Source organism: Larimichthys crocea, chromosome XXIV, assembly GCF_000972845.2.
Source record: "Larimichthys crocea isolate SSNF chromosome XXIV, L_crocea_2.0, whole genome shotgun sequence".
In the NCBI taxonomy this organism is placed as follows: domain Eukaryota; kingdom Metazoa; phylum Chordata; class Actinopteri; family Sciaenidae; genus Larimichthys; species Larimichthys crocea.
The window spans coordinates 1,674,112-1,699,744 of NC_040034.1; the positions used below are offsets into that span (position 1 = coordinate 1,674,112).

General features: G+C 43.3%; 1 protein-coding gene across 5 annotated transcripts in view; it reads left to right on the forward strand.

Annotated features, from left to right (window-relative positions):
• Nucleotides 1-4,350: 4,350 nt before the first annotated feature.
• dnmt3ab (DNA (cytosine-5-)-methyltransferase 3 alpha b) overlaps nucleotides 4,351-25,633 on the forward strand; it is a 41,799-nt gene continuing 20,516 nt past the window's right edge. For 2 of the 5 annotated variants that reach the window (XM_027274986.1, XM_019277881.2), the window contains exons 1-5: nucleotides 4,352-4,509; nucleotides 5,666-5,887; nucleotides 9,744-9,851; nucleotides 14,735-15,086; nucleotides 21,689-21,735. In XM_027274986.1, coding sequence (XP_027130787.1) covers nucleotides 5,807-5,887; nucleotides 9,744-9,851; nucleotides 14,735-15,086; nucleotides 21,689-21,735 — 588 coding nt within the window. In that variant the 5' untranslated portion in view covers nucleotides 4,352-4,509; nucleotides 5,666-5,806. Of the gene's footprint in view, nucleotides 4,510-5,665; nucleotides 5,888-9,743; nucleotides 9,852-14,734; nucleotides 15,087-21,688; nucleotides 21,736-22,881; nucleotides 23,029-25,633 lie in introns of all 5 variants that reach the window. The other 3 variants (XM_027274983.1, XM_019277879.2, XM_027274984.1) reach the window with 3 other exon arrangements.

Sequence of the window (25,633 nt, forward strand, 5' to 3'; positions counted from 1 at the left end):
ATGGTTCTGCTTCTGGTACACATTTGTTTCTCATGTTTGATTTTACAAAACATAGTTTTATGTCACAAAAAGCCACTGTCTTTTGTAAATAAATCAAATGTGAGATATATTAAAAAGATTTAAAATATGGCTTTGGTGGCTCACGCCCTGATGTGTGTGTGTTGTTTTATTAATCCCTCACCAAACATCACCAGACATTATTTATTAGCACGTACAGTACATCTTTGAGCTTTAACAGCTACTTGATATTTTTGCACTTCTTAACTCCTCCACTACTTTTAAATGGGAAATAAACAAATAATAAAGTCACTTTAATTTATTTTTTTGCACACAGTCGTATTTCACTTTACTTCCACTTACATTTATTACGTTGCATCACAGAATATGGGAATTAAAAAGTGGAAATTATGCAGAGAAGAATCCTTTAAACACAGAGAAGCATGGAGAAACAAGAACTTTCAAATGTACTTGCAGGTGTCACATGAATCATGTTTTAAGTGCACTAACCGAGCCACGCTTTCCTGAATTAATTCATGTTAACTCTATGTTGTCATCAGGTGATTTATTTCTGTATCATACCGACTTTAAACCTCATCAGGATTCATTGGGAAGCTCTAAAAGTTATGACTTAATTTGTGTTCTTCATTATGAATTCAGTTTTTAAGTAATACAGAGCAAAATAATGTCAATTAAAGTGAGAAACTATTTACAGATAATGTTTTCTGTTTTAATGTATTGCAGTGCTGGAGGGTAACTAAGTAAATTTACTCAAACTTGTCCAGGGTGTACCCCGCCTCTCACCAATGCTAGCTGGGATTGGCTCCAGCCTCCCTGCAACCATGATAAGGATTTCCATTTTATAATATTATATTTCACTGCAATCAAGAAGGAATTATTGTGTTTTTGCCTCCTTACATTGGTTTTGAGTATTTAAGTTGTTGTGTACACATTCAGATTTTACTTAAAAATATATTTCTATGAAAAATTCAACAAATAAGTCATTATTATTGATTGAACTAACCCAGAAGTGTATAAAGTATCTAAAATTAGCTTCACTGGTTATAAGAAAAGTCAGTTTTACTGCTAATATTTCTCTACTTTTACTTTTTGAATACAGGACTGAGTATTTCTGAGTATTTCTGAGTATTTCTGAGTATTTCTGAGTATTTGTTGTGTTCCTTTGTTGTTTTAAATGTGCTCACATTTTAGGTTAAAGTGATTTATTTCGCGCAGGCTCTGGGGTAAATGAAACTCTTTAATCATTCTTTGTCTCTCGTGCCTGACTTGTTCTTTGTTTCACTTTGAAACACAAAATGGGTAAACACCTCCTCCCAGCAGGGGAGCCAAAACCACAGTGCCCCTTCCTGCTCCACTTACAAGAAATAAATAAATATAAAAAAAAACTTTGCCCTTTTTCCTGTCGCTAAAGGCACAGACAATGACCAGGAAAAAAAAAACTACACAGGTGAGATGAGGTCGAGGCACAGTGACTGTATCAGCATCCTCCTCTGTGGGTTTGTAGGAAGACACAGAGCCGGTATCACACTGCTCTCGTCTGTAGGTCATGTGGCATCGTGCTGCTGCTGCTGCTGCTGCTGCTGCTGCTGTCCTCACATGACTCAATGCGAAAGAGGAGACGCCGCTGCTTCCACATCAGTGAACCACATCCGCCTGCTGCACACACATTTCCTCCTCTCCCTCGATGCCCCCCCTCAAAAAGCACTCAATCTGCCTCGCAGAGACTCACCCCGTGTGCCTCTCCGGGCACTCTCACTGTGTCTCCGTCTAGTGGGTACGTTTGGGATAGATGTCAGTTGCAGCGGTAGGGGTGCTCTGGGGTTAATGGACTGAGAGTGATAAGAGATTTGATATCTTGTTCGAGCTGCACTCTTCTAGGAAATGGAATGAAGCCGCGGTGCTCGATGAAGATTCTGCTCAGAGGATAAAATCTATGAGCTACATCTGCTGCGATGCACAGACTCAAGGCACAACTTTTAGATGCAACATTGTGCAAAATGTACCAGTATGGCAGTGTTTGCATTGTCACTTTTGTCCAGTTTCTGCCGCATAATTGCTATTTTGGTTTGGTGAAGAGGAGGCAGACCGCTCATGTAGGACAGGACAGTAGTTACCAAACTTCTTCTGCTTTTAGAAGCTGAAACAATTCTAAAGGAATTGATTGCATTATTACAAATACTAGACGGACTCAGTAAAACAAGAACTAAGTCGAATTGGACTCAAATGACATGGGCTGCATGTCTCTTCGTGCATGTGTGTTAAACTTTAGCTCAAGACACAAATTTCCTGCTATATGTCTAGTAACTCGATTATTTTTGATGACTAACATCACCAAAGTCTCTAACGTATTGTTTTGCTGTCACTGCAGATATTTTGACTTGTCACAGCAGAGGAAGCACAGGTGGAACTAATAAACGACAATAATGGTTTTCGTTCCAGCAATTAATGCAACGCGACGCAGCAATTAACAGTGTTATTAGTTACACTTGTGTCAGTTCAACTTGTATTTATCCATGCAGTTTCAGCTGTCACATAGTATACAACAACACACATACATGAACGATAAAGCGATGCCAAATGTGTACAAATATAACCACATGCACTAGAATGGGGGTAGCTGAAGTTTGTGCAAAGGAATGTGCCAATGTCAGCAAACATTACGTAGAAATGTATTTATATATATGCAGCACTGTGCGTGCTCAAAACATCTGTGGCCACACAAAAGTACATGCACGGTAACCTTGTGTGACTTTGTGTAGAAAAACGTTAGACGTGAAGACGAGGTAAAGTACGCAGTGTGGTATGATCAGAACAATAAGCACATGTTTCATTTCACCAGGCCTCAAAGCTGGCCCGAGGCATCAGCTAATTACATGGCTGCTTAGGGCCCCACAGCCACCAGGGGGCCCATAAATGCAGCAAATTAAAAATGGGGAAGTCTCCTCGGGTTCCTGTGTTCATTTTGTCAGCGTTTTAATAACGTTACTTTGTGTTTGTTGTGCTTTTTTATACAAATATCGGAGCTGTACTGAAAGCATGCTTATGATTTAACCGGGATAATTAAGGTGCACATGTGCAGCAGGCAATATTTTGACGCATAGAAGTACGTTTACACCTCTTGTATGCATATTTATTAGTTATATGACTTTTAGGATGTCAGCTGGGGATAATATTATGTCAGAAATGTGCAGTTTCTTCTTTAGATCTTCACAAGTGACTTAGATTTTCTTTGTACCCAGGGTCGGGTCGAGGTGGCTGCAGGTTTAGCAGGCCGCTCCAGACATCCCTCTGCCCAGCAACACATTCCAGCTCCTCCTGGAGGGGATGTTGTTTGTCATACGGACTGTTGTGTGACCATGAAATACACATGTATGTGTATGGAGGGTGGTGGTGGTGGTGGTGGTGAGGGGTTCAAACAAATATCCCCCATAACTACAAACAGGCCCGGGCTGGCGCTGCTCAGCCTACACACACACACACACACACACACACACACACACACACACACAGGCACCTTGGCAATTAAATCAACATAAAACAAATCTGTCCGAGGGGAGGCGGTGGTGAAAATAAGAAAAAAAGGGCATTCATCTTCGCAACACACAAGTCTAGTGTGTGCACGAAGGTCGCATCAGAGGGGAGGCTTAGGGCGGCTAGAGTGGTGCTTAGGGGCCTCCGGGGGCCACTTAAATGTCTCTCAGGTGTAATATTAGTTCAAACATTTAGCAAAGAAGTGCTCCAATCGGACACTTTAAACCTTTAAATGTAGTTCGTGACACATCCTTACATACGTAGGCCTTGCGGCCTGAGATGTGATCCCAAATTCAAATTGCACTGATGTTTATATCTCTATATAAGTTATTTTTTTTGGGCTTTTCAAGCTTTATTGGATAAAAACAGATGTGCAGCAAAGGGCTGCAGGTCAGATTTGAACCCTGGGCCGCTGTGGCGGGATGCACACTCCATACATACTGCCTGTTATATGTCAAATAAAGGTGAAACCTCTATCCGGAATTAAAAAATGACAAACTAAAGAATGATTTCTTGATTTCAGGAGTGTTTCGACTGGTCTTGTTGGAGGAAATCACATATAACATCATAAAGAGATCTAAAGCTGTCTGTATTGGGGGGAGCAGGTGGGGGTCCATGATAAAGACCCATAAGTCTCAGACCACCTTCACCCTCCTCCTCCTCCTCCTCCTCCTCGCCCTGCCTCATCTCCCGCCCCTCCTCTGCACACACACACACACACACACACACACACACACACACACACACACACACACACACACACACACACGGTTGTCTTTAGGACCATGTGGCAGCCCAGCAACACAGTCTGCAGGCCCATGCTGCTGCAGTGAGAGAGCGGTGCATCTGGAAGAGAGCTGGCCGGCTGGGGAGGTGGAGGACGGGGGAAGAAGAGGAAGGAGGCTCCGGGAGCAAAGCGAGACAAAAAAGGGTCAGGCCCGGGAACTCGGGGAGAATCGGGTAACGAACACACAGCGATTCACAGCATTTCAATCCGTCTAACCCGGCACTGGTAGCTGCGCAGGAAGGGTAACCTTAATGCGAACAAAAAAAAAACGTGAAGCCTGAGAGCGGAAGGCTCGATGGAGACGGGGAAATGATTTTAGGAGGGGGAGAGGCTTTTTTTTTTTTTTTTTGCAGATATGCTGATTGGACATTGGCGATGTGCACTTGAACTTGACCGAATTTTTTTACAGCACGGAACCGGGACCGGGACCGGGGAAAACACTGGCCTCATTAGAAATAAATAAATATAAAAATAACGGGGGGGTTTATAGTTGAGTGGCCGTGGCCTGTAAAAAAAAAAAAAAAAAAAAAAACACACCCCCTGGGTCAGATTGCAGACTTCCCTCTGCTGTAGAGACGTGGGAAACTTTATGCAATTTTTATTATTTATCCGCATTTTGAATAATAAATTTAAAAGTGAGTCGGGGTGGAAGAAGCGTGTGGGCCTGGTTGGAGCTTGATGTGCGTGGAAATGCGGTGACATTAAACGCCTGTGCGTGTGTGCGTGTGTGTGTGTGTGTGTGTGTGTGTGTGTGTGTGTGTGCGCCCCCTCCCTCCCTCCCTTATAATAAATTATTTCTCCATGATAACACGGTCTGCTTGTTGCCTGTAATTATTCTTTGACTTTGAGTGCTTTAAATTGAGTCATTGTCATCAATCTAAAACACATATGAATCTATATTTTTATGCTTATGATTTTTTATTTATTTTTCCACGAGTGCAACAGTCTTAAGTGTGACTCCGCTGTGTGTGTGTGTGTGTGCCTGCTAAACTTTAACCCAGACGCTTGAGGTGAAGATGAAATATTAATAATCTTTCAAAGAGTTGCAGAGCTGATATGATCACAGTGGGTTTATTTTGCGTTTTGCAGCCATTCAAGTGTCGACTGCTGCTGCACACCCATGCACATCCATGTGGTGTGGCCCTATAGGCATAGTAGCCATACAGCATCCTATAGAGGCCTGTGAGGTTCCTACACATGACGTGCACTCAGCAAAAAGAAGCCAGTGCTCAGGAAAAATCCTCTTCATGACAGAAAATATGATGCAAAACAAAACAAAAATAACTAATCTGTGATCTGATTGTCTCTCTTCTTTCTCGTCCTATCCAGGAGAGCGGAGAGAAGAGGGATCATCATTCTTTTTTTTCTTTTTTTTCCTCCTTTTTGAGTTTGATTTGTCCACCTCATCTTCTTACATCCACCCTCATCCATCCCATCATCAGACATCAAACCCGTAAGCCAAACTCGACGATGCCGTCCAACACTGTCACCAACACTAACACCGCCGCATTCAAAGGCTCAGACTATGCCGATTCACCTGGAAACAGAATGGTAAGAGACATGTGTGAAATATAAAAGTATGCCTCTGGAATTCCACTTGAGATATTTATGAGACTCCTCTGAAGCTCGGTATGTTGGTGAATGACTCAGGATTTCTCAACTTTTATTGCCAGGGAGTTCAAGGAGTTCATTCAGCAGTCATGTTTTGGCTTTTTTTTTTTTTTTTTTTTTTGAATGACTTGGGCTGAGCTGCTGATTAATTTTGGATTTCACTCTCCATCACCGCAAAATTCAATTTTCTGAAAGGCCTAAAAAAGAGAGGAGATTACTCAGTGCAGAGCTCATCCAGGGAATGATGTAGTACAGTGTGTCATTTAGTATTTCCATAAAAAACATCTGCATGAATTGTGTATTTTTGAAGTACAGTTATCACTTGAAATAAGAATTGAATGTGCCAAACCTTTCCCAAATTTATGAATGGAGTTAATCAATCAGTCGAGCTGATGCCTTATCGAGCTCTGCGATGCAAAGACTTGGGTCCTTCGTTTTATTGACGTGATCCGTCCGTTTTAATGAAGAATCCGGCAGCGTGTGGTAGTGCCATGTCACCTTTCATGATGCGGACAGGCTCATTATCACAGTCTGCGTGTAACTGCAGCATCACTGATGCTCCACGGAGGCAGCAGCAGCAGCAGCATCATAGAGGAGGGCTGCTGTGAGATGCAGCTGTATTATGTGACATTTGCTGTTGTAATGGTGGTTGGTGACGTGGGCGTTGGCTAGGTTGAGCCGAGCTGGAATGGCTCTACGGCTCTTTACTGGGAGAGTGGAGGGTGGGGGGGGGTCTGTCCTCTTCCTCTACATTCCCATTACACAGTACTGCCCTTAGTCTTGTTGCCTGGCAACAGAAATTGCCTTAAATAACTGGCTACCCAGACGGAAATAGTGCAGCGATATTGACAATGTAGTAGGGTTCACTCCAGGCAACAACAAACCATATCTCAGGCTTTTCTGTTGTTGTTCTTTTTTTTTTTTTTTTTTTCAGAAAATATTAGAGTGAAGCTGTGTGTGTGTGTGTGTGTGTGTGTGTGTGTGTGTGTGTGTGAAAATGGCGTGTTATTTTCCATTCAGTGTATCAGAGCGCTCCTTGGCTGGGAATTGCATGTACGGGGTGCAGGCGTAGGCTGTTCCTGCAGGCACCACTGAATTGTGTCATCCATGTAAGTGGTTCCCAAATGAGCCCGCACACCAGGCTGCACTCAGAACGTGCTATTATCTATGCAAATTCTGCCGCCCTGTAAGGAAACAACTGAAGCGCCAGCCTCTCTCTTATTAGTGATCACACAATGAGCGGTGCAAAAACACCAACCTCGCACAAAAAAAGCATCTGGATTTAAAATAACCTCTCCAGTGGTGATCTTTATATTTTTATCCAGGAATTCACTGGTGAATATTCCATGATTTCAGAGCAATATTTATCAATTATAACCCTGTGGCCATTAATCACGGCATCATTTACTCTGAGCGCATCTATCTCTTTATGCTAATCAGTTTATCACCCTGGGACACTAATGGTTGATGGATTTATTCCATTTTAGCAGCAAACACTCTCAGGATGTAACATCCTGACCTTCTGAAATGTGTGCCTGGAGTTTATTAGCATCTTCCAGCCTTTAAGTCTTAAGAGTTTGCTGGAATCTGTTCATGCAAAAAAAAGAAAGAATGCTTTTTAGTATTTCTGCAGGACAGAGAGAGAGGGTGACGAGATTACGACGTGTACTCTGACTCTTCAGATTGTGCGATCTGATCAAGAATGTTTTGCCGCTGCAAATATCAAAAGCTGCGTTACCGAAAACAGTGACTCTCTAGTTAGTCAGTTACAATGACAGTGTATGAATGGACAGAGCATGCCAAAGAGCCGCTTTAAAGCGGAAAATCTGGCTGTCCTGCCTCGTCCTGCAGACCTGAGGCGGGCTGAATGACACTTTGTTGCTCAAACAAGCCATCTGTAAGCTTATTTCTGGACATTTTAATATGGGGACTTATGGAGATCGACTTGTTCTGTATCCAGCCTCAAGTGGCCGCTTGAGGGATTACAGTTTTTGGCACTTGCACATTGGCTTCATTTGCCAGCCACTTGGTCAGTTATGTTGTTTATTGTGTCACACACATAGAGAGCCAAGCCCACATGAAGTCATCCGGACCAAAATACCATTACAGCGGTTAATTATTTGCCACACATGACATAACTTCTTCTCTCCTGTGCCAAATGCTGTAACCTCGTAATATTTAGATAGCAGTGATACATCGATACCTGTAAATATTTGATCAGCACGTCTTTTTTTTTTATCGATGATCCTTCAGTTTTGACAGGTCACAGATTTCAGTGTGACACCCGTACAGCGTCACAGACTTCCCCTCACCACAAGGTCCATTAAGTAGCTGTCCTGTAGCTTTCAATCACATCACATGATCTTCTTCAGCAGACGGAGTTTGCCTAGTTGGAATTGTAGATGTTCAAATTTCCTTATTTCTGAGCAATTTACGGGCGTATCATCCGTGTTGGCTCGAAATATGCGGCTACAAGTTCATTCTTGACGTTGCAAACAGCGGTTGAAAGAAAAAAATCTCACCATAAGCTTCATTTAGTAGCTGTTCTGGAGCTCTTGACCAGATCACACGATCTTCATCGGATTAAATCCAACATGGAGAAGAAAAGTGCTCGGAGAAAAAGAGAAATTTAAACATGTGTAATACTGTGACGACGGGGCAAACCCCATCAGTTTATGAAGATCATTTGATACGATGGAAAGCTCTGGAGCAGACACTGATTTGATTTTTAATTCTGACTTGTATCCGGATAGTTTTGAGATCGTATTTTAAAAGCAGGAAGACGATGTAACTGCACATGTGCAGTGTAGACGCTTGTCACTCTAGATTGCTTCTCATTGGGGGAATTAAAGGTGTTGTACCTGATCCTGGTCGCCCCTACTTGTCTAACGAAGAACAAAGTAATTCCGTATCTTACAGTAATCCTACACCATAGTGCCTAAGATTAGAATAAAAGTACTTAACAACAAGTCAGCAGAGCGACTCGGTTACCAGGCATGTCTTACAGTGCGGGGAGCTCATTTGTCTTGGAGGGAATCTCATATACACTACTGAAGGAATTTAATAAGGACCCAGCCGTCCACCAACCCCCCTCCCCACCTCAGCTGCCAGGAACGGCCTTGCATTCTCATTTGCATTCAAGACCTGGTGCTGGTGGCTCTATTCAGTCAATGTTGAAAACTCAAAGCATCTACATTAGGATCATCTTTTCTCCCGTCAACCCCAGGGGTGCTCGGTGGTGGCAGACATGGGGCTTTGTTCATGGGGGTAGACAGTTTTATTAATCAAAGGGAAATTGCAGCAGGGGTAAGGTGAGGGGGGGTTGTGGTGGTATGGCGGTCGACGTCTTTGTAACGGTGTCAAGAGGGGATTGTCTGTGGAAGGTCAGCGCTGCGTCCGTGGAGCTTTCACTTCAGCCGAGTTCAAAGCAACGTGCCATTCAGTTTCTATCTGTCTCATTGTCCACTCACGCTGAAGACACTCGAGGACTCGCCGCGGCCCCCCCGAAACGTTCAAGTGTTTCATGGTGGTGTGGGTTTTTTTGTGTGTCCAGCAGGTCTGGTATCATTCCCGGCGCGTCTTTGGTTAAGTGAAACCGCCACTTAGCTCACTGTACGCACAAATACAGTCTTTCATAACCCGGAAAGATACGATGTCTTCTGTTCATCCAGGCCTGCCACCGAGAACTTGACACTCCCGGAGATAAGGGCACTGTTACTCCAGTTATTACAGGATTACAGGAGTCAAATCGTGGTGTACATGACGTGTTCTTTTGTTGTGTTTTTTTTTCCGACAGGGTGAAAGCACAATACTGGACATGGACCTCATGACAGAGGAGAAGTCGACTAAAAGTAGTGCCTCTTGTAAAGCCGGCAAGCCTGGAAGAAAGCGCAAGCAGTTCTCAGTGAGTGTTGATCTGACATTTAACAGCTGCATCCATTCATCCCTGCATGTTGCTCACAGTCAGAATGAGATATCATCTAGTACTAGTGACTTCTAGTACGTTTTTATTTATTTGGTTTTGTTCAGCAGTGTTCCAAAGTCCTTGTTAAAGAGGAAGAGTGAGTCAGTGCCCTTTAAGGGACTTCCAACCTTTAAGAAATTCCTTTAGTCTTAGAGGGTTAAGGCTCGATAAGAACGACTTCATACAGAGCGCCATGGGAGCTGAATGCTTACAACTTGTGCCACATATCCACAATATCCAGCCAGGGTTCCTCTTTGTTTCCAGTCTGCCTTCTTCAATGTCAAGTAAAAGGCAAAAACATGTCGCCCGGTCACATCTTAAGGCAGCTGTTCTCCGAAATGTCCACACTCGCGGGAAGAAAGTCCTGCTGTCATTTGAGAAGGACGAGATGTGATTAATCATTTAAATACGGGGGAAATAAATGTGCAGATCTTCCAGACGATCTCTCCTGAGAGGCTTTCGTCGCGTTGCACAGAAATAGTTGTGTGAAGAATAAAACAAAGAGGTTCAGAGAGAGAGAGGTTCAGATCTGGTCAAAGTGTGGGGCTCTTTGGTTTGAGCAGAAATTTCTTTCGGGAGCAGGCAAACCCAATTCCCAATTTAGTACAGATATATACACAACGTTTTTATAAACCGTGCGACTCACTGAATAGGATTCAAGGATCTGGAACCAGCCTACGTCCCCCTACACCTTTCCAACATCGGAATTGCAAAGGCTGCGCCGAACAATTGTTTGACAATCGGACTTTCACACACCTCCAGATGTGTGGAGGTGAGGAAGTATGCAGGACCATTCTCCTTCAAAACAAGCGCAATACCACAAATGCCTTCGAGGAGAAACTTCACCCCCCCTCTCTCTCCGCCTTCCCTCTCTCTATGACAGCAGGCCTTTCACCCCACCATCATGTGTGGCCTTTTTGGAAGAACACTTTTACCACATGACAAATCATATGAACAAGTTTATTTTGAGCGTACTACGGCCTTAAGTGTCACTCGATGGTTTGAACTGCACATCGGCTCCCTTTGTATTCAAAAATAAAAGGTAGAAACACATAAACTTTGTACTCATGAATGAACATCACACAGACTCACAGCCGTGTTTAATTTGGATTGATTGAAGTGTTTATTTCGAATATGCAAACCAAAATAAAAATAAAGGTAAGGCAAAACATTTAAACATAGAAAAAGATATTTCGAAAAGGAGTGAGAAGAAGAAACCGCCACCCCTTCTCTTTAAATAATGAATGACGATACCGTAGCTTCCTTGCAACTTGTTTAGATATACCTGATACTAACAGATAAATATATTCCTGACTTTGTATTACAAAAAAAAACAAATCTACATATACACTTATATATAGACAATAACCTCATAACCCAACACCTCCCTCATCATTTTAAACTGGTTCATGTTTGGACATTGCTTCAGCTCCATGGTCAACCTGTTCCATAGTCTCACCGCACTAACTGAAACACAAAAGGCCTTCCTCTTTGTCCGAATTAAAGTTAGATAAAAGTTTATTTTCCCCCTTAAATTATAACTCCCCTCATGCATGAGGCATCATTTCTGTGTATTTATTGGTAAAAGATTATTTTTAGCTTTAAACATTGTTTGAGCAGACTCCACAGTATCTGTACATTTTAGTAACTTCAGGTTTGGGTGTTCCTGATAGCCGACGTTGTGTATGATTCGTATGAATGGTGGTTAGAGGCTGTAGTGATGTTTTTTTATAGTTGTTGCCCCAAACCTCAGCACAGTGTTGAGTGTGAAGTGATTTCTGATCCAAAACCTTTTTTTTTTGCTTTGTTTATTATCGCAATGCTTCTTGAGACAATGCAACACTACACTAACACCATTTGTAATCTGATTTCATAATGACTCCTGGGCCGACATGTATCTGGGCTTTTTGTTTTTGTTTTGTTTGTTTTCCCAGAGATCTTATCATTTGCATAAGCCTCTGTTTAAAATCATGTTAATTAATTCTCACGAGCGATTACAAAAATATTTACAGATATGTACGGTAGGGTGCCGGAGGGTGTGTGTCAGTGTGTGTTTAGAGCGGCCAAGTGGTACTACCAATCAGACAAAGAAAAGCTATAGTCTGAATCAGGGCACGAGTGTTTCCACAGCTGTGGGGGGACCGGCCACATGTACCAGACGCTTCAGTCAAATAGGTGTCTCGTTGTTGTTTTTCTGTTCTCTGAATGAGAGTCACCACTTTCAAACTTAATACTGCACGCGGCTCGTAAAGATGAACTGGATTCCCAGTGTGAGTCTTTTAACTTTTGTGTTAATTATTAAATGTCAGGTAAAACGGGAGGTTGAGCAGGCGGGTAGCTGTTAAAACGGGGTTATCACCGTCTGCTTGAAATCAGCCAACCGACGTATTTATTCATGCACCTCACTACATATTAACTGACCCTGCTGCTCTTTACTATCACAGGTTCAGGCTGTAACGGTCAGTGCCTTCTGCTCGTCTGGTTCCACCACCGGATCTGTGCTACATTTACAATCATGGCTGCAGCTGACCGTTATTTTTTTTATTATCCATCAATCTGTCCACCATTTTCTGCGATAATCGATCAGCTGTTTGGTCCATGAAATGTTGGGTGGGAGTCCCACCGCCTCAATGTGATGTCCTGAAATCTCTGAGTTGAGGACACTGACAGTAAGCTGACAGGAAATGTTGAAATTCGTTGGTGCTATAAGAAAATCTAGCGTACCATAAAAGTTATTTGATGTATTTTGTGCGAACGATTGGGGAAAAGCAGACTGTGTGTTCTGTCGTCTCTTTATAACTCGTCTGCTGCTTTAGTGCTGAGCAGGTGAGGTTCACTGGGTTCATCCGAGCTTGTTTGCTGCTGCACACGATGCCGATGAGAGTAAGCAGTAAGACTGAACAAAGGACAGAAAACAATGAGCTGAAACACGATAAAACGCCGTGCATTGATCTGTCAGCTTGTCAATGCAAGTGGCACCTCATCCCACCGTACATCTGATCCATCGTGAATAAGAAAATATTGATAAATGCAGCTCTGACAGTTTATTAAAGCTGTGTGTGTGTGTGTGTGTGTGTGTGTGTGTGTGTGTTGTTCTGTTTTGACCTCTTGTCTGCCTGTCTGAGGCTCCCGATTTACCAACTGTGACCTCCGACCTCTGGCAGGGGCCACATGTAGTTCACTGGGTCAGTTATCTGTTGCGTAATTCTTTCGGTGACGGTTGTGTGTACTGTTTGTGTGTGTGTGCGTATTCCCCGAGTTTTTGCATGTGTCTGTTTGCTCTTGTGTGGTTGTTTGCCTAAACCCACACACACACACACACACACACACACACACTGTGCAGCCTCTTTTTCTCGTTATGAATCAGAGTCAGAATATTAATAATGCCTGAGCTTGTTTGTTTGTTGCTTTCATTCATGGTGTCAAACAGATTTAATAGAGCGCCGCTGTTTGTGTGAGCGCAACTGTTTAACATCTACAGTTAATTTGTTCTCAGCTACTTACAGTGATGAAGTCATTTAGAGTTCTGCGGCCCGGCGAGGAATGCTTCAAAAACCAACTTTGGCTTTGTTTTACGATACAGTACAACTTTCACTGAGGGGCTATTTTGCAGATCTGTTCCGCATAATTTGCATTGCATTCATTACACACACGCGCGTTTTTATAGGTCTCTGGGTCACGTTAAATGTAGTTTTTTACGTCGCGTTTTTTCCTCTCCAGAACGAGATCGCGTTTGACCTTTTAGCTTCCAGCGAGGTGTTTGCTGAACATCGTGTGCTCAGAGACGGATGGCCTCCTGAGGCGTTCGCTGTCACCCAGGCTTAAACGCTTGCACCTACATCTGCAGGAGATGAAACCTTCAGCGCCGCTCTCATCAATGTTGACAGTCTGATCTCACAAGACGTGCTCCACTTTCTGCTCTCAGCGACCCAGTAATGGGATCGTCTGAGAAAGTGTGATATATATATATTTTTTTTACAGCTATTTTTAGGCAGGAGCAGAAACACTTATCGCATTTCTCCAAAGTGTTGAGTTAAAACAAATCTTTTCTAGGTCTTCCAAGACAGTTGCTGCTTTTTTTAAACTGAATGTCTGCCACTGTAACTTAAACTGCAGATCCGATGGGTCAGCTCCGTTTGATTCTTTCTCCTCTGCTTAGAATGAAATAGCTCGACTGGGCGTTCCAAAACTGGACGCAGTGAAAAACTTCTTTGTTGTCAAACAGCCAACATTCCTCACATGTTTCCGTGCTGCTGTAATGATAAATGCACAGCTACAGGAAGCTCGGTAGTGTACCTGATGAACTCTAAATGTAATCCCTTCCCTCACTCGCAAGTTAATGACTGCACAACAGATTTACTGGCACAGCTTTGAAGTTTACAACTCCAGTTTAACAGAGCTGAAAGGGAAATGCCATAATTCACTGGCTAATAAGTGTAAAAGCTGAGCTACATGTTTGATTCTGCCCAGATAGGACTGAGGAGGCTTTAGGGATGAAATTAAGCGGCTCTAATATGAAATGGATGAATGCTTTAATTCACATTTTCTTCTTTCTGAAGCGCGCTTCTCCTCGTGCCGATAATGCCAGCTGTTTTATTGTTGCTCCTTTTTTTCAAGCACGCTGGATGATTTGTTGTAACTCCTGAACGATTTGGTTTATTGCAATGCCAGCTACAGTATATCCACTGATATGTCATAGCTGCTGACAGCCACAACATCACTGGAAACAACTGTAACATACTGCTACAGCCATAATAATAATCTCTGAGGCTGATAGATGGCCAGGATGTTAACATTTCAACCTCCTCTTCTCCTGCCTGCAGGTCGAGAGCTGTGGCTCTTTCAAAGGCAGTGTGGGTGTGGGCAACAGCTACACCGGGGTGGGTAGGCCGTCCATGGCACAGGTCCACAATGGAGACGTGGGTGGGCACAGAGACAGGACGTCCGACGCCTGCTTCCCTAAACAGGAGAAGAGGGAAGTGGAGAACGGGATCCCCAGAGACCCTTCCTCCTGCCGGGCAGAGGACAGCTCCCAGGGTCAGAGCCGGAGCCCGTCCCAGGAGAACGGATTCCTGCCAAGCCGCGAAGAGCAGGACTCGGAGAAAGACAAGGACGACAGCCTGACGACGCCACGTAAGAAACGAGGGAGGCGGAAACTGGAGCGCCCGACGAAATGTGAGTTTCTTTGGCTTCTGCTTGTTTGGCTGAGCTCTGTTTTGATCCGCTCTCTGTGGATCCAGCAGGAAAAGTCACGTGACTAGTACAAGATGTTGAGTAATGAACTGTAAATGGATGTCAGGCACACAGAGCATGGCACTGACACAGCCAGGATTAGTAACACTGAGGCTAAAAGTGTTGCTGCTGCACAGTGCTGTCACTGTAGAGATCAGGGCTGCAGCGTAAACAGACACAACTACAATGTTTCCTCTGGTGAAATTCATCTTCCACATACTATATTGAATATTACACACACTGAGTTTCACTGTGTGGCTCAACAAAGGCTTTCAGTATGCACGACTAGTCGACATCTGAATGTGCAGCGTGCGCCATGTGACCAAAATAACATTTGCGACGAGAGAAAAAGAAGAAACGAAAAAGGAAGAGAGAGAGAGACAATAAATAGACTGAATGTGAAATCATGTAGAAACATTTCACCTCCCATGAGTTACTCACAGCGTATCAAAGACAGAGACGTCTTCAGTGTGTCCGGCAGTTCATGCAAACATGAAAACACACACAGATAACAACAGCAAGTAATATATTACTTTAGAAGTAACAAATTAGTGATTGTAACTCTATCCAAAAGTATAGTATAGTATATTATATCAGTTTTAGGAGCTTGCTATTTATTTGGGGTTCAGTATCTTGCCCAAGGACACTTCACCGGGGGTCGAACCGCTGATCGTCCGATTAGTGGACAACCTACATTACTTGCACCAAAATATTTCTTCCTGGAACAATAATGATGATGCCAATGATCAGAAAATAACCAGGTCAAATGCAAACGATCACATTTTTATGGCAATAAATCATTTTTAAATTGAGTTTTGGTCCCGCAGACGTGAACCTGCAGCAGCCACGATGCAGCAGTAGATAACATTAAGCGTGTAAAGATGATATAAATCAGGGGGGCAGTGAGTGCTGCTGACAGCTAGTTTTTAGTCCAAGATGGAGATTAACAATATCACTTAGCCGCTCCCCCACTCTGTGCCTTTCAGCCCTATCTCTCTCTCTCTTTCTTAGCCACGTGTCTCTGTTGCTCGTCTCTCTCGACCACAGAGACACCGGCTATGACCTTGATGAGGAGTGCAGTAAATAAAGCCCGGGGAGGAGCGACTCGTCTCCTGGCAACGAGCCTCTGTTGGGAGCTGGCAGGTCTCTGTTGTGGCCGCCTCCCTGTCGGGGGCCCTGCCAGGTGGATGGCGTCTTGCCCAGAACTCTTTACAAACTAAGTCTGCACTCTGTTTTCACCTGATCTGTGCTTCTAGGATCTGTTACTTCACTTCAAAGCTCAAATCTGGGATAACCCCACTTGGTTTTTTGGTGTAAATGGATAAAAACTGGTTTTCCCCTGAACCAGGTGTCCGACTCCGCTCTTTGATCTGGCTTTGGGTGCAGTGCTGCTCGGCTTTAGTATGATAAAGCAAACACAGAGTTCATGACAAATATCTAAATTTCACATATTTAGCCACGTGAAAATGAATTCATGATACATTTTAAAGATGTTCCTGAACAAACACAAGTCTGCTTTAAATAACCTGCGTAAATAAGCAATATTGTTAAAGTGATACCATTCAACATGTTGCACACTACTTTGAATTAAACAAGGATGTGGAAGAAGAAAAGATGAAACAGGAGAATGTGACTGGATAATGTTTGAGAGAAAAGCTGTTAAAGGGGCAGTCCACAGATTTAACACATTAGGGATAATTTCTCTTATTAGAGGGAGGGTCGGTCAGCCTGTGGAAACATTTAAAACGACTCTCTGTATTTCTTGTAATGACGCCAGTTTACACGTACAGAACAAGTACCAAAGAGAGCACATGAAAGAAATACATAAAAGAGATAAAACAAAAATACAATTTTTAATACTTTAATCTAACCCTAGACGGGATAAAGATCTATGTGAATATATATACATATATATAAAATAAATATAGCGTGAACTCTCCGATAAGCATCCTGGCCTTGCTGTAAATTAAATAATACATCTCAGAAATCCTACCTACATTTGTAAAGCCATTGTCTTATAAATATGTCATCACTTGAGGTTTACTTCATGGTCTAATGCAAATATCTGTTGATTTGCATTGTGAGAAGAGTCAGTTTCTTTCTTAATGAGCTCCGTGTTGCAGAAGCATGTGTGTCAGCCTGGTGTCTACATGTGTGAACAGTCAAACACGGGATTTGTTTGTGTGATTAAACACAATAGTGACTTGACTCGAAGCAGGTTTATGAAATCTTTCACATGTTGCACCCTGTGTACTACACAGGGCCACAGTGGGCCAAACCCACAAGCTGTGCGGTTAGCTCTCAGCTAGACTCTCACACATCGACAAACTCAGGCTCAGCCGACCGGCACGAACAACAACACGTGTTTAATGAGTCTCTGGAACTCGTAGCACCTACAGTGAAGTCACTTTGTGTTTAACAGTGACACTCTTTAACATGTCACCCAGTCTGTGAGGAAAAAACGGTTTTAAGGTCAGGTACAGCTTCGGTATAAAAGTTCAGCTGACTTACAGGAAGTAATTTTTTTTATACTTTCAACAAAAGCAACAAACTGCAGACTGTAATCAGCAGAAAGAGGAACTAAGTAGTCCACACCAGCAGCGTTAGCCGCAAAGCCGAAGAAGAGACGTGCAGAAATTGAGATTAGAGGTCGGCTCTGTGTCCGCAGCTCCCCCAAGACCTGCAGCAGATGTTGGTGACATGTTTTTTCTCTCTCTCTCTTTCAAAGCTGCAGGCGGGCATCGGCAGTCACTACGAATGTGTGAACATAGTGCAAGAGGGGGTAGTTTGTTGTCTGCGAGTTTCGCATGCACACACAGTTCGCCAGATCAGTCTGTGAGTGAATCCGACGCCTCTGCCGCACTGAAACTACGTTTGTAGGATTTGTTTGAGTCAGAAAGAAAGGCGCTGTGCAGATTGCAGGTCAGTGAGCCCGGCTTGGCATCTGTGGAGCCAAAAAAAAAACAAAAAACAGCAGGAGTGAGAGCCACACAGACTTTTAATTCAGATTACATCAGCAGAAAGTGCCCACAGCACTGCCCGGAGTTTAATTGCTAAGTGATTTCTGGAAAGTGCAAAAAAACTGTTGCGCCTGCATGATGTCTGATTTACCTCAAATGCACCAGACAACATATCTGACTGTGACTCAAATACACATGCAGGGAGAGATATTAATCCCCCCTACCAAACAAGTTTGAATAGAGGGAGTGGTGGCGTATTCATCTCAGAGGGATGAGTCCTTGGTGGTGGCGGTGTGGTGGATCGATAGTCGGCTAAACAGGGTTTCTGTTATCCATCTGGAGGGCACAGGAAGGATTTGAGCGGCTGGAGTGGAACTGAGCTTCAGCAATACGAGAGCTGGAACCCACTCAAACTGGCAAGGTATACTCTCTATGGGCAACGTTAGCCAGCTCCCCTCTCAAACCCAATGACCTTGGCAGTCCACCACTACCTCACCGATTTGTTATATAGTCACTTATTCCCGATGAGGACGAGGAGACCAGACCAGAGCGGAGAGAGGGATGGAAAAAAAAAAAAAAGAGCAAGGGGGGGGAGGAAACCAGGGGCTCAGCTACACATGGAACTAACTTGAAGAGGCTGCTGAGAGAGCCGACTATTGTTTGGACAGGTCTGTAGGGTACTCCACTGACAAGCCAGAGTTGGCTGTGCAGAAAACATGCCATCGAAAGTTGTCCCTAGCCTCTCAGGGCTCAAGTGTTATGATAGTGTTTGGGCTTGGACTCTGCAGATAGTCGTGTTTACTCAGGCTGTACCATCGTGCTAATTTAGGGTACAGCTGCTTGAATGATGTGTGTATACTCTCACACCGGTGTCGTATCACCGAGCCCGGGCACTTTTTTAGAAACACTTGCTTACATTGAAATTAAACATTGTGAAAGTAATACCAGCAGTGTTGGTGTGAGCTCCTGTGATCAGGCTGATTTTGGCTTCCTTATCTATTTTTCTGCCGCTGCTGCTGCTGCTGCTGCTGCGAGTGAAAAACTTTTCATGAATCATGAATCCTGACTGCTGTCCTAGTGTTTCAGTTGGGTGGTATCCATGCTCCCTGGCTCACCTCTCGCTGCTCCACTGAACACAGGAAAACAATGCTGTTTAAGAATGAATAACATGCCCGTGTTGTTGTTGTTGTAGACCCCCACATCTTAATCATGGCCAAGTTAATGGGAAGTCCCAACTGGAGCTTTTATTGTTTTCAAGACATTTTTTTATTAGATCGTGGTTTCAGTGCTCGTTTTGCCAAATATTTTCGGTGCTATTTTTGACGATCTTTACCCTCCTGCTGCATCTCTCTTGCTTTTGGTTTTGCAACTTCCTCTGCATATATGGGCATTTTCTTTCCTGTGGAAAATATTTGTCTTTCTAAGAATCCGCTAGTAGTATTCAAGAGTTTTGAATCCTCCACACTAGTGCTTGGAAAAGTATTTCATTTCATGTACTTCTATACTCCATCAGAGGTAAAATTCCTGCATACCTTTTAAGTAAAAGTGTAAACAGAAGTGAATATTGAAGTGAAAGTACTTTATTATTACAGCTGAATGGCTCAGTCTCAGTCTTCTGTGACAGTAGACTGATTCGTAGACCAGTGTTAACCCTTGTGCTCCCCTCAAAAAAGTTTGTGCGACCGTTCGAAACAACAAATGTTTTTTTGGGAATATGAACCCACATATTGTAAATGATAAAAACACAAAATAATAATATTTTCTATACACTAAGTGCAAACTGTAATTTTTTAGGGAGGATTATTACACCCTTGGATATGTCAAGAATTGACATTGAGTTGAATGCATTATTATTTTTTGAGCAGTGTCAGTTTATTAACAATAAAAGCCACGGATTCGGTGCAAAAAATGTTTTTTTTTCACTTTCACTGCATTACATCTTTTGACCGACCTCAGTCCTAATCATAACTATCAAATTTACATGTATTTCTTAAATCATTTTAAACTGGTCAAACAGTTGTGATGGACATTTTTCACTATATATTCAGACATTTCTAGATGAACCAATTAAAGTGGCAGTCTGGAGGATTTAGTGGCATCTAGTGGTGTCGATAGCAACCCAGTTATTTCAAAATACTGTGGCTTTGAAACACGATATTCCCGTGACAGTATTCAGTTTTTCTGTTCATGGCATCTGTGCATTTAAAAGGTTCATTCTAAAGTAACATAACAAGTTATTTCCAGGTGATTACACACGGACGAAAGTTATGCATATTATATTCCATTTCTTCTATATTCTGCAAACAGAGGGCCTTGAAATGATCAAATCATTTACAGATTAAAAATAATCTGAGGATTGTTCTTCTTCTCTTATGGAAAGTTGCTGTTTTGGAGAGATGTATGAGCATTGCGCACTGTAACTGGTCTTGGTGAAGCTACATTAGGAGTATTATTATATACTGCGCAACTATCTCCGTCATATAGATTGTGTGTAGCACAGTAAAAACTCCAATTATTTCTTAGATGTATAAAAGTATCATAAATGTCTCCTCGGGGTCCGTTTAGTAACTGTTATGGTGCTTTCATCACATTACATGATCTTCTTCAGCAGATGGCTCAGTTGTCATGGTTGTATTGGGGACTACCTGTCCGTTGTGTACTGTAAAAACACAAAATACATTTCTATGATACTGATACAAACTCCACCTGCTGATAAAGGCCATGTGATATGATCGAAAAGCTCCAGAGCAGCTACTAAACAGAGCTCAAAGTGAGATTATTTTGTCATCTGCTGTTTCCAAGGTGTGAATCCACATGTAAATCAATATTGTACTTAAGCAGAGGACTTAGTAAATTACTTTTATCATTGCAAAACATAAAATATTGACTGGAGTAATGGCACGGCCAGTTTTTGTTGGCGGTGCCACCATTTTCTGTCAGACAAGTGCCAGCTTCTGCATCACATAACTCAACTGTGAGCAAGAAGAGCCTCGTGTCTTGGTCCTGTTGAGGCTTTTGGAGATTGGCAGGCAGATTATATACGGCCCCAGAGCCACGGTGAAGTGAAGCAGTATGTTGTTGCCTTTACGGCTCAGTGTCAGCGGCATTGGGAGGGGCCATGCTAATAGCAACCAGATGTGTGTCTCATGAAGGGGGGATATAAGGTCAGAAGTGTGACATTTGCCAAAGTAAACCTGGCCCCTCTCCACACTCATCATAACCTGGGCAGCCACTCCAAACCCTCTGGGTTGCATCAAACCCTCATATGGCACCTGAGCGCACAAGCTCCCGTGATCCCAGGACGATATTCAACTCTGAGCACGCACAAGAAGCCCCCCACCCCCGAGCCAATATCTCTCAGAGGTTTTTTATTAATTTGACTTTAATTCGATCAAACACACGGTTAATGGGATAATGTGGAGGGCGAGCGTAACGATTTGGGTTAATAAATGTGTCATATGGTTTATTATTGATGACCGCGAGGCCAGTTAAGTTTAATACAGATACGAGGATAACCGATGTGGTCAATTTCCACTCTCCTATGAATGATTCAGGCCATCTATTGTGTCGCTGTCTTCTCTCTAGATGTGGAGCACAAGGAGGAGGACGGGGGTGATGCAGTCAAGACTGAGGTAAGATTTCTAAGATTTCTTTCTCTATCGAGTCTTTGTTTTCAGGCTGACGTAACTCTTGAGGTTTCATACTTGCCAGGGCTGTAGCTTCCCTTCCCTTCTTTTTTTTTGTTTTTTGGTTGAATTACCTTTCCTTTTCTCTCAAAATGTGAATCCTCCACTTGCCAGCACGAATGATGGTTGTTGTGAAGCTTGAACACAAGCTCGGAAAAGGACGTTTGTAGCATAAATACTCCGTCTGACTCCATCGTACTAGTATGTTATAAGAACATTAACACATCCAGCGTTGTTACGGCAACTTTCTTCTTTTTTCCTATCAGCTACTCTTGATTGTATGGTAGGCTGTATACTTTGACATAAGACATGTTAACGTGTTGCATGACTGTAGCTCGGCAGGAATTGTTTCGACATTGTGGGATATATATTTGTTTTCTCGCCGAGGGTCAGATGAGTGGATTTTAAACATGAAGCTAGTTAATAAAAGGGAGCGACTGCAAAGATGGCGTGGTGGATTACGGCTGAAACGAACATGAGTGTAGATCTTCTCATCTAACTCTCTGCAAGAAAAAAACCCACATGAAACTTTAAAGCTTATTTCTTGTGTACCCGTTAAACTTTTTCGACATCTACCCTCTGACTGTATCCGCAGCATAGCTTGACTAGAAGCTTTGCACACGTCGTCTATCTTCAAGGCTTCTTCTCCAAGGTCCGGAAAAAAAAAACTGGTGTTGTTGGTTCTCTTGCCTTTTTGGACTTGGGTGAAAGAAATGGTACCTAATGGTGTATGGATTTGAAATATCAAATACACTTGGGAGCTTCTCGTATCACTTGGTGCTCGTGACCTTGAGACTGTTGCCAGGGAGTTGTGATTAGACACTGTGGCATCACTTGGTGCTGCCTGACCAATCACACAGCTGATAGCACCATACGGCGCACCGACATGTGAGTCATCATCTTTTTAGAATATTAGACGACCCCATCGCCTCAATTACTCACTTGTTAACTAGAGTCTGTGCCACAGGCTCCAGTGACAGATTGGATGCACAGATTTTACTACAAATCTGGATGATTCCTCTAAAAGAACGAAAGAAAAGAAAAAAATAGTAGCTAACTTTTTTTTTTTTTTTTTTTGAACACCTTAAACAGGCAGGTCGAGGCAGGCTGCGAGGGGGAGTTGGTTGGGAGATCAGCCTTCGTCAGAGGCCCGTGCCCAGAATAACCTTCCAGGCTGGTGACCCTTATTACATTAGCAAGAGGACCAGAGAGGAGTGGCTGGCCAAGTGGAAGATGGAGGTGAGTACCCCAGCTCTGTCCCAGCCACTGTAGATTACAGGGTGAGTGACAGGCGTTGGACCAAAGGCTGCCAGGGTCAAAGATAGGGGCTTGTGGTGTGTATTCACGGCCAAGTGTATTTGATGGGTCATTTGATATCTCATGAAGGTACCATTTATTTCAGTGGATTTTTTTTTCCAGGGCTCTTGGCTCAGTGCGCTCCTGCATTTCCTGACTTTGTTCTTGTCTATTGTATTAGAGGAGAAATCACATGCAGCTGTGTCGATCACATCTGTTTGATGCCTTGACATGATTAATGCTTCCTGGATACAAATGTTGTTGTAAATTCAGATTTGCATCATTCTGACTGCCTTTGGTGTTTCGAAGCGGCGCAGAGTCGATGCTACGTTTAAAGGGTCAGTTTACCTAAATCACCAAGGGACATGTTTTTCCTGTATAACATATTACGGGCCATGCACATGGTCTCCTACCAGTTTATCCGTATAATCCACGGGCTTTGTTGGTGTTCAAAATAAGAGCAGGCCCATGTTAAAGCCCTGCAAAGGGCTGCGTTGGTGGGCACATGTCGCCTCAGGCATTGGTAAGATCAGACGCCGAAACATTGTGCACAACGGTTTATAATTTGACGATGATGGTAACTTTTAACTCACGAAAAATCACAACAGTCGAGATGTCAAAAGTAGGAATACCGCGTACACATTACAAATTAATCTGCCCCGTACCGGCCAGGTTCAACTTCTTTCTTTTTTCAGATGACAACAGACATCCACTCTTTGTTTACAATCTCCAAGCTCTTTTTAACATTAAGTTATTATCAAAGTCCAGACTAGGAAAGCAACACACCAGTCTCTCGCCTGTGCTTGCTGAAGTCCCTGCGCACCTCCTGCATTTCCCCTACGCTCTTCCTCGGAAAAAGCGCCTCAGAAGACGCGGGAAAACGAGGTGGCGTGATCGTGAAATTCAAGCCCTACCTGGTGGCCTCTTTTGGAGGGCCTGATGCTCATCTTATCCATGATGGATGGTATTTCCCCGCGGTGAAGCGCACACTGCACATGAGGGACTGTTGGATCCGTCCTATCCTCCCTGAGCCATTGACTACCCTGACCGCCGGCTTCCAGACGCTTCCCAATCTGTGCCTGGTCCCGCTGAAGTTTTCTGGTACTCCCTCTAACCCTGGCAGTGCAGGTTCCACGCTGGTGCTGTCTGCTCCGGAGCCGCAGAGGAGTTTGGCTTTACTAAATACCAGGTCACTAGTTAACAAAACGTTTTTATTGAATGACTTCTTCACTTCACGGGATTTGGACTTCATGCTCCTGACAGAGACTTGGCTCCGGGATGGTGAGTGCACACCGTTTTCTGAACTCCTTCCTCCCGGCTGTTTGTTCCTCAGTTCCCCGCGGAGCACCGGCATGAGTGGCGGCCTGTCCTCGGTGTTCAAATCCAGCTTTCAGTGCCGTCCCGTTCCATCTGCTACCTACTCCAGTTTTGAACTGCAAACTTTTGAGCTCCTCTTTCTCTGTTATGTTTGCGCTCATGTCGGCGCGCTGAGAGAAAGTGGAAAAATGATAAGCTCCATCTTCGTGAAACCCTGTGTGTCTACCAGAGTGCTGTTAAGGCTGCTAGAATGGATTATTTTCCTTGTCTCTTGTTACAAGCCCCAAGTTCTTTTTAACATTTTGAACTCCCTTGTAAACCCTTGTGATAACTCTCCAGTTGTACCCTCGCTCAATCTTTGTGCGAATTTCCTCAATTATTTTACTGAAATCTCTGCTCTCACGTAACCTGCCTTTTCTCCTGCAGGCCCTAGCTCTGACCTCGCCGTTCCTCCTTTACATGCTGCTTTTTATCAGTTTGAACCTGTATCCCTCCCCGCACTACAAACTGTTCTTCAGACAGCATCCCCTCTCGTCTTTTTAAAGAGGTATTCAGGACGGTGGGCCCTGATATACTTTTATTTATTAATTCCTGTCCTAGCACCGGATGTGTTCCAGCTGCTGTTGTGCAGCCTCTCATCAAAAAGAAAAAATCTGGATCCCTCTGTGCTGTCTAACTTCAGGCCTATCTCGAAACTGCCAAAATTTTAGAGAAAGTGGTTTTTATTCAGATTTTCATTTTTACGCCGATGATGTTCAGACCTGTTGACATCGAATGATTCTGTACAGACGTTGCTTGATTGTCCAAACGATGTTAAATCCTGGATGACCCTTAAACTTTTTGAATCTAAATGAAAACAAGACTGAAATCATAATGTTTGGATGTGGTCCAGCTGGCCCCCTTACTCCAAACATTCGTTCTTCTGCAAAAAAAGTAATGAGTAATATTTGATGACGGGCTGAAATTTGATTGCCAGTCGTGAAAAACAGCTTTTATCATTTGAGGATTTTATCGAAAGTAAAAGGATACCGCAACTCACTTTATTTTGGCCTGGACCGCTCACTCTTGCACCACCTGCAGCTGGTACAGAACGCTGCGGCCCGTCTCTTTACCGGCAAACCCAAGCGTGACCACATATCCCCTGTCCTGGCGTCGCTACACTGGCTCCCGGTTGCTTTTAGAATAGATTTCAAAATTTTACTGTTTGTTTTCAAAGCTCGTAACGGCCTAG